At 42.0% G+C, this 15544-nt stretch overlaps 1 protein-coding gene across 1 annotated transcript in view; it reads left to right on the top strand.

Annotated features, from left to right (window-relative positions):
• Nucleotides 1–5449, top strand: part of dpysl4 (dihydropyrimidinase like 4) — a 32846-nt gene extending 27397 nt beyond the window's left edge. The window contains exons 11-15 of the mRNA XM_078290672.1: nt 892–976; nt 1197–1282; nt 2278–2457; nt 3442–3607; nt 5358–5449. Coding sequence (XP_078146798.1) covers nt 892–976; nt 1197–1282; nt 2278–2457; nt 3442–3607; nt 5358–5449 — 609 coding nt within the window. The remainder of the gene's footprint in view (nt 1–891; nt 977–1196; nt 1283–2277; nt 2458–3441; nt 3608–5357) is intronic.
• The last annotated feature ends 10095 nt before the right edge of the window (nt 5450–15544 follow it).

Below are 15544 nucleotides of genomic sequence, written 5' to 3'. Positions count from 1 at the left end.
ACCTGGTGAAGGAAGCAGCATTAGAAGACAGGCTGTGTTGAACTGGGCCACCTGGTGAAGGAAGCAGCATTAAGGAGACAGGCTGTGTTGGACTGGACCACCTGGTGAAGGAAGCAGCATTAAGGAGACAGGCTGTGTTGAACTGGGCCACCTGGTGAAGGAAGCAGCATTAAGGAGACAGGCTGTGTTGGACTGGACCACCTGGTGAAGGAAGCAGCATTAAGGAGACAGGCTGTGTTGGACTGGACCACCTGGTGAAGGAAGCAGCATTAAGGAGACAGGCTGTGTTGGACTGGACCACCTGGTGAAGGAAGCAGCATCGTTAGGAGTGCTAGGACAGTGTTCTTCCATCCCTGATCCTGCTGTGGCAGGAAGGGGAGGGGCAGTTGTTGAACTTGTTGAAGTTTGAGAATATCGGGAACAAAGTGGTGTAAAGGTCTGCGTAAAGGTGTCGCACTCAGGGTGGACTGAGGTTTTTGGTCCAGACGTTTTGCCAAAAGGCTGCAGGTTCCTCAAGCCACCTGTTGAGAAACGGACGGCTGATTGTACCTGGGGTTAGGGTTTAGGGTTAAGGTTTAGCTACAGACAGACAGGTGGCTCACCTGGAGGGTTAGGGTTAGGGTTTAGCTACAGACAGACAGGTGGCTCACCTGGAGGGTTAGGGTTTAGCTACAGACAGACAGGTGGCTCACCTGGATCCTTTCTATTCAGCTTCAGGGGCGCAATCCAAATGCAGCTTAGCCTGACATGCACTGGTTTCTGAATGGGTTTGTAAAATAAAGAGGTCAATAAATTAGCTTTTTAAATTCAATTATCTGTCTCTCTCTGTCTCTCTCTCTCTCCATCTCTCTCTTTCTGTCTCTCTGTCTCTCTGTTTCTCTCTCTCTCTAGTCTACAGGAAAGATGGATGAGAATGAGTTTGTAGCAGTGACCAGCACTAACGCTGCTAAACTCTTCAACATTTACCCACGCAAAGGTAACTGCAGCTACATTAGTATTAGTATTAGTATTAGTATTAGTATTGACTAACATAGTAGTACAATACATACTGACACATAGTACAGGACAACAGACTAACATAGCAGTCTATATCTGTCTACTTACAGACAGTACATTAATTATACTGATCTAACTAATTGTCTTTGTGTGTGTGTGTGTGTGTGCGTGTGTGTGTGTGTGTGTGTGTGTGTTTTAAGGGCGTATTGCTGTGGGATCTGATGCTGACATTGTCATCTGGAATCCCAAAGAGACACGAACAATTTCTGCCCAAACCCACAACCTGGTAACTAGAGCTATGCAATTATGGCAAAAATGATAATCCTGATTATTTTGGTAAATTTGTGATTATTAATCACAATTATTTGTCTTTGTTTCAGGGGAAAAAAATATTTTGTTGCACTTTTGCACCATTACATTTATTTACCCTTTTTCACCTTTTTTCAGTGTAGTATTTCTCAAAGTAGCAGCAGCTAGAAATTCTTGTTTTCTCTCTTACTGTGTTACTCTTATTGTGTCTTTATTTTCTGAATTTAAATAACTAATTCCTACTTGGTTACTTTGTTATTTTGACTATTCTCTAATTTTTGCTGTTAGTTTTCTCAACTAAAAGAAATAACATGTAAACTCTTCAGTGTGGCATTTAATATGTATATATTTTCCATCATCTCTAACAGTGTGAAACACAGAACAGCTCTAATTTAACATTGTGCACTCTGAAGTGTTTCATAAGGTTCAAGGTGTCACTTTGTTGACATGGCAGTTATTTTCTTGTCACCAGTATTGCACCACATGTCAGTTTTAGTAAAATGTAGCCAGACCTTGGGCCTTTCTGCCACATTGTATACTTCAGACAGACAGGTGAAAGTGAAGTGACACCTGAACTAGTTTGTCACATGATCATTCAAAGGTTTGATTGATCAGGTGTGATGGAAGTGCTCAATACACCAAACGCTTCAGTGTCACTCAGTTACACAATTCATAAAATTGCAGTATATGATTATCTATGATTAATTGTGCAGCCCTACTTGTAACTAATTTACTCAGAATTAACTGACTGACTGGAATGACACAATGAGACTGACTGACTGACTGGTTTGCTGACTGACTGAATTTTTGCTTCCTAACTGGTTAGCAGACAGATCGACCAAACAGCTGCATAAGGTTTGCAGACCGGGAGGTGACTAGTCGACTGGTTAACTGGTTTACTGACTGTTTGTCTGCAGACCGTGGAGGTGACTAGTCGACTGGTTAACTGGTTTACTGACTGTTTGTCTGCAGACCGTGGAGGTGAACATCCTGGAGGGGTTGGAGTGTCGTGGCGTTGCGTCGGTGGTGATCAGCGCCGGACGAGTCGTTCTGGAAGATGGAAAACTGAACGTGACAGAAGGTTCCGGACGCTTTGTTGCCAGGAAGGCTTTTCCTGATGCTGTTTACAAGAGGATCAGAGCTCGCAGCAAGGTAACTGACTAGCTAACTGACTGATTACTGACTGACTGATTAACTAGCTAACTACCTGACTCTACAACAGGATCAGAGCCACAGCTAGGTAACTGACTAGCTAACCCTGAACCCTGGTCTCCGGCACTTAATTCAAACTCATCCGCCCATCCGCCACCTGACCACAACACCCTGACTGCCACTGAGCTGCTTCAATGTGACTCTACTTCCTGTTTATAGTCGTGTCTCCTTCATAGAACCATTTCATGCTGGGAAAACATCAATTTAACACTTTACGTTCCACCAACACGTAATTTGCTGTTAAGTTGTGTTCATTTCATGTTTTTTCTGTGAGATCAGGTTGATCATAGCACACAGCTAAGTAGCCTACTAGCTAACTAGCAGATTAACTGATGAACTGACTGATTTTCTCACTACATGATACTTAGTGATCAGGATCAGAGCAGCAGGCTAACTGACTAGCGACCACATTAACTAACTGATTAACTGGTGGACTAGCTAGCTAACTACCTGACACTGTCTACAAGAGGATAAGAGCCTGAAGCCATGTAACTGACCAGCTAGCTAGCTGAATGATTGACTGATTAATTAACTGACCAGCTAGCTCGCTAACTGATTCACTGACTATTTAACCAATTGACTAGCTAACTGATAAACTACTTTGCTAACTGATTACTTAATTAACTTAATAGCTAGCTTGCTACCTGACTGAGTGCTATACACACTATCTAACTTATTTATGAATTAATCAATCATCAGACAAATTAATTAGCTCACTGACTGCCAGCTAGCTATCTAACGGAGTAGATTAACTAATCAACTTGCTGACTATCTATCTATCTATCTAATGAATTAATTATCAACTGAACAACTAGGTAACTGACAGACTAGCTAGCCAGAATGAGCGATGCGTTCAGTTTCATCTCATGACACAGTGAGTGTAATGCATTCTGACAGGAATATGATTTTCTCTGTTGTGCTCAGATGGCCGAGGCTCGCGGCGTCCCCCGCGGAAACTACGATGGTCCGGTCCATGATGTCATCAGTATGACTACATCGGTCCCACCTACCCCGACCACCAGGGGGCCCCCCTGCCCCAAAACCCAGACCGGCCCCCGAAACCTCCATCAATCAGGATTCACCCTGGCAGGTAGTTTATTTAATCTTATTGGAAGAACAGTGGAGCAAGTGCGACCTTTCATGCATTTCAAGATCAGATTCTAACTTGTTCTGTGATTCTAAAATCGGACTCAGCTGATAATAACTTAGAAATAATAAACCAGATTTCTCTTTGCCAGATGGTTCCAGCCTGTTTGTATTTAGTATGTATTATGTACTACATACCAAGTACATACTGTGTACTGCAGTACATACATACTGCAAATACATACATACAGAGTGACCCTGTGTTGCAGTTAACTGTTTGGTGGCAGTTTCACATCCTTATAACATGGATGTCAGTCAAATTAATAATCTAAGACAACATTGATCTGTAAACTAAGTGGATGGGATCAGCATGCTTTATCAATACTCAGTTCACCTCTCACAATCTGGATTGCTACATTCATCATGAAGATGATTGACAGATGATTGCCTGACAGGTGACACTAATACAGAGTTTACCATAGACTAAAACCAGATGTAGTGGTGAGTTCTTCCCCCACAGGTCTCTGAAGAGTTTTGAAGCCTAAAGATCGGGGTTATGATCCCCACCATGTTGACATTTTTTGGAGCCAGCGCAGCCAAAGTGAGGCTGAGGGTCGACACAGAGCCGCAGCTCCGCCTGTTATTGGTAATCTGTGACCTGTCAATCACTAGGAAAACAACCCTGTGTTTTATCTGTTATGTCTGTTAATGACAGTTATTTTGAAACTAATTTAATAATATGTATCAACAGATCACATCAATAGTTTAATGAAATATCTGTTAGATCTATTCTTTCTGGCAAAGTGGTTATTGATGTCAAGTTATATCTTTTTTGAAAATTCTGTTTACTCACATTTCATTGCAGCTTGCTGTCTCACCATAAACAAACGTCTGGTAAACGATTCCACTTGATTGCATTCCACAAAACTTGGGTTTGAAAAATCCAGATCCCTTTAAGCTTAAAGAAAATCGAATTGAAAAGTTTCAATATAGCTGTTAATACTTTATATGATTATTTGAATTTACCAGACTCAGTGTTAGCCGCAAGATACTTTGGCTGTGCTTTCTTACGCATTGCGTCCCATTGGCTTAGTCTGTGATAGACAGGTTTCGAGGGTGTTTTTATTTTATATAAGGAAACTTATGGCACAGTTTGGCACAGTTTGGTAACCAAAAAGGATCTGCCTGAAAAAACACTATAGAATTGGCATGGTTTGAGATATTGACACCAAATCTTTACCAAAGGTAGTCAGGACATCCAGGAACCAGAAGCAGGAGTTGTTTCCTCTCTAGCTGTTGTGGCTCAGCAGGAAAACAATCTACAACTTGATTTTAGTTGTCCATTTTTTTTTTTACATTTTATGTACTTTAGTTGTTGAAAATAAATATCACATACTGCATTTCTGTGATTCAGATTCTGCTTGGTCAATATGATGCACTTCTCTACTTTATAAAAAGCTTATAATAAAATAGGCGAGAATTGGCCTTTTTTTGCCATTGACAACACACACATTAGAAGTGAAATTAGCTGCTAAGGCCAAAACCTCTTGTGGAGAAATGTTTTGACTTTATATTTTACCAGAAGTTGCTTGTGGTCCATTGACTTCATGGAGATTTGGAGTCTCTGGAGCCTCTAGCGGACTTTAGAGGAACCGCTGCTTCAAAACTCACCCGGGGTTTTGGACGCTTGGGCTTACCTTCCTTCTTCTTCTCTGTCTTCCTCTCCTCTCTCGCTTCTTCTTCTCTCCCTCCAGGAACTCAGATTGACGACCACATCCCCCGCCGTTCTGCTCAGAGGATTGTAGCTCCACCTGGTGGACGATCCAACATCACATCCTTATCTTAAAAGAGGAATAATCAAACCATCACATTGCCTTCGTCCTACAAAACACCACAGCAGTGTTACTGCAACTGTACAACTAGCATTAAACCCTACAGCCGCCTTTCAGCCTCTGATCCCGTCGCTCTCTCTGTCTCTCTCTCTCTGTCTCTCTGTCTCTCTCTCTCTCTCTCTCTCTCTGTCTATCTCTCTCTCTCTCTCTGTCTCTCTCTCTCTCTCTCTGTCTCTCTGTCGCTCTCTCTCTGTCTCTCTCTGTCTCTCTGTCTCTCTCTCTCTGTCTATCTCTCTCTGTCTCTCTCTGTCTCTCTCTCTGTCTCTCTCTCTGTCTCTCTCTGTCTCTGTCTCTCTCTTTCTCTCTCTCTCTATCTGTCTCTCTCTCTTTTTCTCTACTGATATTTACTACCTGTCTCTATCCTAATCATCTCAGCCTTCTCTGTCCTTGTAAAGGGAAGTTCCACCCTAAAACATAATTCATACCCTATACATGCCCTATCTCTTGCTCCCCTAGTCCATATAAACTGACAAGTCCATGAAGCGAACTCTCTATCAACTAATTCCCTCACTCTCCCTCTCTCTCTCTTTCTCTCTCTCCCCCTCCCTCCCTCCCTCTCTCTCTCTGTCTCCCTCTCTCTCTCTCTGTCTCTCCCTCCCTCCCTCCCTCTCTCACTCTCGCTCTCTCCCTCTCTCTCTCTCTCTCTCTCCGTCCTTATATCCTGTCTTCCACTGTAAACTGTCTAAATTAATCTCACTTCTTCCACCGTCCTTAACACTCATTTTAAACTCATTTTATCGATCTTAAGCTAAATCCATATTATCCTGAATCCACTTTAGTCTAAATCTGTATTATTCATGGTCCATCTTAATCTAAATTAATATTATTTCAAGTCTCTGCTGTTCCAATCCATATTATTCTAAGTCCATGTTCTCCTAAATCCATCTCAGTCTAAATCCATTTTAGTCTAAGTACATTATTGTCCCAAACTCATGTCCATCTTAATCTAAATCCATATTGGTTAAATCTGTCTTAATCTAAGTTCATATTACTCTAAATCTGTTAGAACCATTTGCAGCGATAACAGCTGTTCACTGTTCAGTAGTGAAACTGCTGAGTGTTTTTATCGGTCTGATTTTGTCTTTGTCTTGAACTGACTGAGCTGGACTGCAGATTTAGTCATTTCCAGAGAAACTAATGATGTTTTAATTATTATGTTTTATTTATCCACAGTAGAGTTTTCTCTGTCTTAAAGCCTGCTGACTTTTCTGTTAAGACTGAAACCTGCTGACTTTTCTGTTAAGAAAACATCAAGGCCCAGATCTACTAAAGATTTGCGCCAGTGCAAATAGAATTGGGATTTATCTGATCTACTAAGACACTGGGGATTTGAGCTTGAAATCTTGGGTTGATCTGGATTTGCCTCTCTCCTTCTTCTCTTCTGCTCTTATAGCTCTTGGAGGGTTTTTCCAAAATGGCATCCATGTTAGGCTTTGTCCCGCTAAGGAGAAGTTTTTATGGAGCTGATAGAGCCGGACTGTCTCTGGTTCCTCTTCTTCTGCTGAGATCATCCTGAAGGATTTATGTCTTCTTCTGTCTCTCTGGTTTCTGTGCATTGGCATGTTTGAGAGTTCCTTATATAGTTCAGGCTGTCTTGCTGGACACAAACACACTCATTCCTTTTTAAGAGATGGTTCACTCTATTCTATTCACGACTTTAATACTTATTAACCTATTCACTTATTTAAATAATTAATACATATTTGAATCTTTATATTTGCTGACCTCCCAGATCTTACACTGTATTTATTATGTCATCCCAGAGTGACTTTTCACTGCTGGTGAAGCTTCTCTTCTCTGCAGCTCTTTGTGGTTTTCTCTCCACTTCCAGCTCCACTGGAGAGAAATCTGCTCTTCTTTTGCCCATCAGGAGGAAATTACAGCAATCAGGCTGCTGTGCGCATTGTGTGGCAACATGTTAGTAGATCTGGGCCAAGAGTCTCTTCTGTCAAGACTAAAACCTGCTGACTTTTCTGTCCAGACTTAAACTGCTGACTTTTCTGTCCAGATTTAAACTGCTGACTTTTCTGTCCGGACTTAAACTGCTGACTTTTCTGTCCAGACTTAAACTGCTGACTTTTCTGTCCGGACTAAAACCTGCTGACTTTTCTGTCCAGACTAAAACCTGCTGACTTTTCTGTCCAGACTAAAACCTGCTGACTTTTCTGTCCAGACTAAAACCTGCTGACTTTTCTGTCCAGACTAAAACCTGCTGACTTTTCAGTCCAGACTAAAACCTGCTGACTTTTCAGTCCAGACTAAAACCTGCTGACTTTTCAGTCCAGACTAAAACCTGCTGACTTTTCTGTCAAGAAAACATCAAGTGACTTTTCTGTCCACACTAAAACCTGCTGACTTTTCTGTCAAGACTAAAACCTGCTGACTTTTCAGTCCAGACTAAAACCTGCTGACTTTTCTGTCCAGACTAAAACCTGCTGACTTTTCAGTCCAGACTAAAACCTGCTGACTTTTCTGTCCAGACTAAAACCTGGTGCTATGAATCCAGTGGTAGCTTCCTGGTAGCAAACTCTCTCACAGTAACTAAAAACCCTGATACCCCCCTCCCACACACACACACACACACACACACACACACACACACACACACACACACAAACTATAACGAACTCTGACCCCACCCTCAAAGAACTAAAACAAACACCAACTGACTGAACTAATTATTTCCCAACCTGTAACTTAACAGGAACCTTATCCTGCCCTAAACCTGAGATTCTGACCAGACTGTTAAAATGTGATATGTGTGTTATCAGATGATTTAATCTGCCTTTAACAGTATTCCCCCCCCCACCCCACCCCCCGCTCTCTGACCTCTGAAGGGATTTCTAACCCTGTATTTGGTTTGTAAGGACTTTATTTGATACCATGATCATTTTGTATTTTTACAGTTTTTGTATCCAGGCAGCAGCATTAGCGTTAGCGCTGCTAGCTGATGTAGCCGTGTGTCAGTGACTGTAGCCAGAGCCCAACACAGACACAGTTAGGCCATCAGTTCCCACTGGCAGCCATGTTGGCTCCACAGTCACCGGTAGGTCTGTTGGCCGTGTCACTATGGTGACGTTATGGAGCATAAGTTGTGAATGTAGTGAGACAAATATAATACTCTTTTCTACTGGAATACCATATTAAATTGAAAATATTTGACTTTCAATATCCAGAGTGCTGCAGGAGCTGCTCAGGACAGAGAACCAGAGAAAGATCTGAACTCTCTGGTAAACCCACAGCCAGAGAACCAACATGGCGTTCATAATGAAAGCTGTTGTAGAGATTTGGAACCAACATGGCGTCCATAATGAAAGCTGTTGTAGAGATTTGGAACCAACATGGCGTCCATAATGAAAGCTGCTGTAGAGATTTGGAACCAACATGGCGTCCATAATGAAAGCTGCTGTAGAGATTTGGAACCAACATGGCTGCTGTAGTCTTCGCTGGCCAAACCCTGTCTGTTAGTGGCCATCAGTAGTGGTCAGTTGTTTTCTGCTGTTCTGAGAGATGCACTGTTTCCACTATGGTGCACACACACATGCACACACACACACACACACACACACACACATATATATATGTATACACATATTTATATATATGTATATGTGTAAATATATACACATATATATATATATACACACACATACATACAGTAATAAGTGAATATTTGAAGATGGGTTACTGTGTATATACAGTATATATATATGTATGTATGTATATACATATATATATGTATATACAGTATATACACAGTGCTAAGTGCAGACTCACTGTGGTGGCAGTGCATGTATGTATATATGTATATGTATATATATGCAGTATATATATATATATACATATTCACATACAGACTCACGGTGGTGGCGGTGCATCCCTTCTTGTTCCTGTAGTGAATGTAAATCTACTTCTTGTTGTGATGAGAGCTGCATGACATCTTCAATAAAATGTGAAGAGAAATATGAATATAGTGAGTTTTCTGTTCACCATGTTTCTGTCAATATCACACACACATATATAGGATACTGTATATGATATATATAATGACAGGTATGGATTTTTGTATATGATATAGAATATGACACACAGGATATTGTATATGACAGATACGACAGGACAGGACAGGATATATGATCTGATATCTGATGATGTCATATTTGTAATGGCCCATGTAAGCCACATGTGATCTTGGATGTTGATACTCTAGAGTGTAGGAGGCAGACAAACGGCTAAACTAATTGCATTTGCAAATTTAACTAAGATACAAGACTAGAAATGTCTCAAGTTCCATCATGTACTGAGCATCTGGTCTGCTGGAAGACACGCAGAAAATCAACCTGCTAACTAAGGAGGAGGCTGTCTAGTCTAGTCTAGTCTAGTCTATATAGCAGTTTTATTTGTCACAGTCAAGTCTCAAAGGGCTTTACATACCATCATATACATCATATATATACCATACTACATCATACCACATTACATCATATATACACCATATTACCTCATATATATATACCATACTACATCATATGTTGATTTCTTTGGGCTGGATGATTATGAAAAACTTGAGTTGTGCTTCAAGAAGGGAATCTTTTTTGTAGCAGATTTTATTTGCCAAGCTTGGGAGAGAAGGCAGAATATTTTGTTTAAGACCGAGCTGTTTAATAATCAGTAATTTTGTAATGAAACGAAATGTAATGAAATGTGTGACCACTGCAACTGTAACTTTGATGTCTTGTAAACCCATGAGGGTTGGGCACTTTGTGTGCATGACACGAAAATAAAAGAAAATCATCAATCATCATATATACACCATACTACATCATATACACCATACTGCATCATATATATACCATATTACATCATATATACCATACTACAGCATATACAGTATATGCCATACTACATCATATATATACTGTATATATACCATACTACATCATATACACATCATATTACATCATATATACTGTATATACCATACTACATCATATACACACCATACTACATCATATACACATGTATCTGCTGTTTCCTCCCAGATCAACAGCAGCAGCCTGTATCTGTTTTCGTTCAAACTGGCCTCAGACCAGCTGTGTTTGGCAGATCTCTTCTGACTGTATGATTGGTCGGAGCTAGCTAGGCTTATGGGTATTGTGGTAGTTGTCAGAGACATCAATGAAAGTTTTTAATATCCAGTCGAAAACACTAACCCTGCTTGATTGCCTTAGGATTTTATCACCAATAGAAGAACCAAGTTGAATTGTTGGTTTACATGGAAAAACTGTTCAGAAGCACAGAGTCGCACTGCAGCTCTAAACAAACTGCTTCAAATTACACCGGGGAGCTTTGTTCAACTTCTAATTTGGATTCTTGCAGGAAGAACAGTTTTTTTGTACTTTTGTAATAAATTCAATGTATTGCTAAACTATGAAAGTTTTATTCAGCTTTACTGTCATGGTCCACCCTTCGGCTGCAGTTGTTCTTGATGCTAATGTCACTTCTTAAAATCAAGTGAGTCTCAGTAACTGAAGCTGAAGATCTCAGTGACAGGAGTGAAGTGTTGTGTTTATAGGTGCAGTATATGTGTAGTACTGATACTACTACTACTGCTACTACTACTACTACTACTAATACTAACACTAATACTAATATTAATACTAATACTATATTGTAAAACTGTAATACTGCAGAGATTTAATACACAGGCCTCCTTTTCCCACGTACGAAGTGTTTATTTATTGTTCAAACAATATTTCTTTCTGCTTGGAATGTGGTTTGTTGTTTATTTCATTGCCAGTTGGGTTTATACTGTGGAGACACTGCCACCTAGAGGATTTTATAGCTCAGTGTGGCTGATGCAGTGAGAACATGCACTCTTTATTATGAGTTACAGTAAAGGATTTTGTAGATGATGACAAAGCAACACGTTTCAGATAGAAAGACATGTGTTACGACTGTGGTCGTAATTTTTGTTAGATGTGTGTGTGTATTATGTAAATAGGTGTGTGTGAGGACAAAGAGGTTATTGGTGGATCAGCTTCCAGCTCCGGCAGGTGATTGGCTGCTTCAAGAGGAAGTCTGCTATATAAAGAGCCAAGATGGCGTCGCCGCTGCGCAGGGGCATCTCCCATCTCCCTCCTCTCCCAACCGGCCACATTTCTGATCCTGATGTTGTGTTCCCTTCTCTTGGAGTTAATAGGGGTGGACTGCCAGTTTGGTTAACCTTATTTTCTCATGTTTATGTTAGGGAGGTAAGTTGTTGTCATTTGGTTTCTTTGTTTTCGTGAGGTTACATCGGTTACTTCCTGAAGTCAAATCAAGCTCTATCTACATTATTTAATCTTGTAAATAAACCCACTTTCTTTATATTGAGCTATTTGTCTTCGTGGCTGCTTGGGACTTGGGGAAGATGGGGCTTATTCATGTTGTGCCTTAGACACCCCTAGACTGGGGCATAACACATGTTATAGATCACCCATTCTCACCGAAAGCAGTGGCAGGTTCAGATGTTCCTATGCTTTTCTGTTATAACTCCTTACACTCATTTACATGTGTATTTTTTTCATAAACTGTAACTGGTTTAGATGGTTCAACTGGTTTGGATTCCTGCATGTGAGTGAATCTTTCTGTCTGCCTCTCCATCTAAAGCATCATGTAATCTAAAGCATCCATCCTCCTTTTAAAACTTTTTAAAACCTGAACTGTGATTCAAGGCCTTAATATTCTTCCTTACAGCTGGTGTTTTTCTTTGATTTTTTAGGCTGTATAGCTCAGGACATCAATACCTCCTAGAGAGAGAGCCACCAGCTCTGGATAAATCACATCTGCTGCGAATTTCCATAAATCCCTCCCTTTATTTTGCTTCTCAGCCTTGGAACACCCACAGCTGAATATACAATTAGGCCAAAGTGCAAAAACTTTGCACCAACATCAACCAAGATTTCAAGCGCAAATCCACTGTGTGCTGCTCCATCAGAGAAACCTAACCCTCAGGTGAGTCAGGTGTCACCGAGCACTTAAATGCGTTCACTGTAATGTGTGTGAGCTAGCCGAGTGATTGTTTCTGTTCTTGGTTGTCCGTTGTGTGTTTTTTGTTTGTAACCGACTTTGATAACTAACGTTAGTTTGCTACCACAAACGAATACTATAACGGTCATATTAACCCTTTAAACGATATTTGCAGTTGCATGTTAAGTTACGTTAACTCACATACATGTGTTCTTTGTTTGTGAGTGTGCATGTTATGTTGTCAGATGCTTTTACCTTGAAGGGGAGCCGGGTTGTGGGTTTGTTTTGACTTGCGATGGCAGGTAACAGTAACATCAGCTGTAGTAGTTGTGCACCATTGCCATGGCGACTGTAAACAAAGAACACATGTATGTGAGTTAACACAACCTAACCTGTAACTGCAGATATCGTTTAAAGGGTTAATATGACCGTTATAGTATTCGTTCGCGGTAGCAAACTAACGTTAGTTATCAAAGTCGGTTACAAACAAAAAACACGCAACAGACAACCAAGAACAGAAACAATCGCTCGGCTAGCTCACACACATTACAGTGAACGCATTTCTGCTGGCACGGCTGGTACATACAGTCGCCTCTACTGGTAATCGCCAACTGAAGGACCAGCGCGAACTCACTATTAACAGCACCTGCCTGCGTTCTAAATTCTAAAACTAACTGCCTTCCCAAGTAAATTTAAGGAAATAATTGATTAATCAGTTGGCGATTACCAGTAGAGGCAACTGTATGTACCAGCCGTACCTAAGCTGCAGTTTAACATCAGCAGCAGCACAAACATTACAGTGCTTTCTACCACTGTCTGTAAGGTGTGTGTGTGTGTGTGTGTGTGTGTGTGTGTGTGTGTGTGTGTGTTTGTTTCCACAGGTCTAATCGCTGTTGGCTGGATTCAGCCAGCTTCAGCCATCTGGGGGCACTACTCTCTCTCTTTCTCTCTCTCTGTCTCTCTCTGTCTCTCTCTCTCTCTCTCTCTCTCTCTCCCTCTCTCTCTGTCTCTCTCTCCTCTCTCTCTCCCTCTCCCTCTCTCTCTCTCTCTGTCTCTCTCTCTCTCTCTCTCTCTCTCTCTCCCTCTCTCTCTCTCTCTCTCTCTCTCTCTCTCTCTCTCTCTCTCTCTCTCCCTCTCCCTCTCCCTCTCTCTCTCTGCCCCCCCTTCCCCTTTAATTGGTGGAAGGTGTTGGAGCCAGAGGAGTGCTGCATGCTGGGAGATGATAATGAAATTTTCAGAGTCTGTCTGAACATCTAAAAACTCCCTGACTGTCTCTCTCTGTACGAGAGAGGGTGTGTGTCTAGTCCATCGTGTGTGTGTGTGTGTGTGTGTGTGTGTGTGTGTGTGTGTGTGTGGGTGTCTGTGTTTAGTCCATCTTGTGTGTCCGTGTGTGTGTGTGTGTAGTCCATTGTGTGTGTACATGTGCGTGTTTGTTGCATAGTATTTGTGTCTTGAAACTGCATATCAATCCAAACCAGCTGGTGTAACCAGAGCCATATATAGACAGAGTTAGTCTAGTTGGACCAGAGCCATATATAGACAGAGTTAGTGCATATATAGACAGAGTTAGTCCAGTTGGACCAGAGCCATATATAGACAGAGTTAGTCCATATATAGACAGAGTTAGTCCATAAATAGACAGTTCAGGGTTCAAGGTTCTTTATTGTCATAAGCAAAACAAAACAGCGTGAAGCAGGTAATACTAGCTATGAAATTCTTGAGCTTAGAGCTAGCCACAACAATGTAATAAGTAAACAAATGCAGTACACTAGTGTTCAAGTGTTCAAAAGTCTTATGTCCTGGGGGTAGAGGCTGTCCCTGAACCTGCTGGTTCGGGTCCAGATGCTTCTGTACTGTTTACCAGACAATAGCAGTTCAGTTTGTGGCTGCGGTCTTTAATAATGTTCTGTCTTCTTCCTACACCTCCGGGTGTGGAGGTCCTTCTTCCTGCTCCTCCGGGTGTAGAGGTCCTTCTTCCTGCTCCTCCGGGTGTAGAGGTCCTTCTTCCTACACCTCCGGGTGTAGAGGTCCTTCTTCCTGCTCCTCCGGGTGTAGAGGTCCTTCTTCCTGCTCCTCCGGGTGTAGAGGTCCTTCTTCCTGCTCCTCCGGGTGTAGAGGTCCTTCTTCCTGCTCCTCCGGGTGTAGAGGTCCTTCTTCCTACACCTCCGGGTGTAGAGGTCCTTCTTCCTGCTCCTCCGGGTGTAGACGTCCTTCTTCCTGCTCCTCCGGGTGTAGAGGTCCTTCTTCCTGCTCCTCCGGGTGTAGAGGTCCTTCTTCCTGCACCTCTGGGTGTAGAGGTCCTTGTTCCTGCACCTCTGGGTGTAGAGGTCCTTCTTCCTGCTCCTCCGGGTGTGTAGAGGTGTAGAAGTCCTGCAGGCTGGAAGCTCAGTCCTGGAGATGTGATGTGCTGTGCTGTAGACTCTTGCGCTCCAGGCGGTGCAGTTGCCAAACCAGGCGGTGATGCAGCCAGTCAGGATCCTCTGGATGGAGCATCTGTAGAAGTTACAGAGGATCCTGCTGTCCGTGCCGTTGACGGTATCCAGGCAGTACTTTTCTGAGATTTGCACTATTAAAATCGCCAGTGATGATAAAAGCAGCATCCGGATAGGTACTTTCTTGCCTGTTTATAATCCTATACAGCTTTTCCTGTGCGTGCGTAGTGTCAGCATGTGGTGGAACGTAAACAGCTGTGAGAACAACCGTAGTGAACTCTTGTGGGAGGTAGTAGGGACGACATCTGATCATAAGGTATTCCAAGTTTGGAGAACATCCTTTTGAGATAATCTCCACATCAGAACACACAAGTTGTTGATCATGAAGCAGATGCCCCCCCTTGCTTTTCCCTGATTCTGGTGTCCGGTCCTGTCTGTAAATGCTGCGCCCCTCCGGGACAGTGGCGGCATCGGGAATCAAGGGGTCCAGCCAAGTCTCAGTGAAAACCACAGTGTTACAGTTCTTAATGTCCCATTGAAAAGCCAACCTGCTCCAAAGTTCATCCAGCTTATTGTCCAGTGACTGGACATTCACCGGAAGAATAC

Source organism: Centroberyx gerrardi, chromosome 20 (genome assembly GCF_048128805.1).
Source record: "Centroberyx gerrardi isolate f3 chromosome 20, fCenGer3.hap1.cur.20231027, whole genome shotgun sequence".
NCBI classification, from domain to species: domain Eukaryota; kingdom Metazoa; phylum Chordata; class Actinopteri; order Beryciformes; family Berycidae; genus Centroberyx; species Centroberyx gerrardi.
This window is presented reverse-complemented; position numbering and strand designations above follow the sequence as displayed.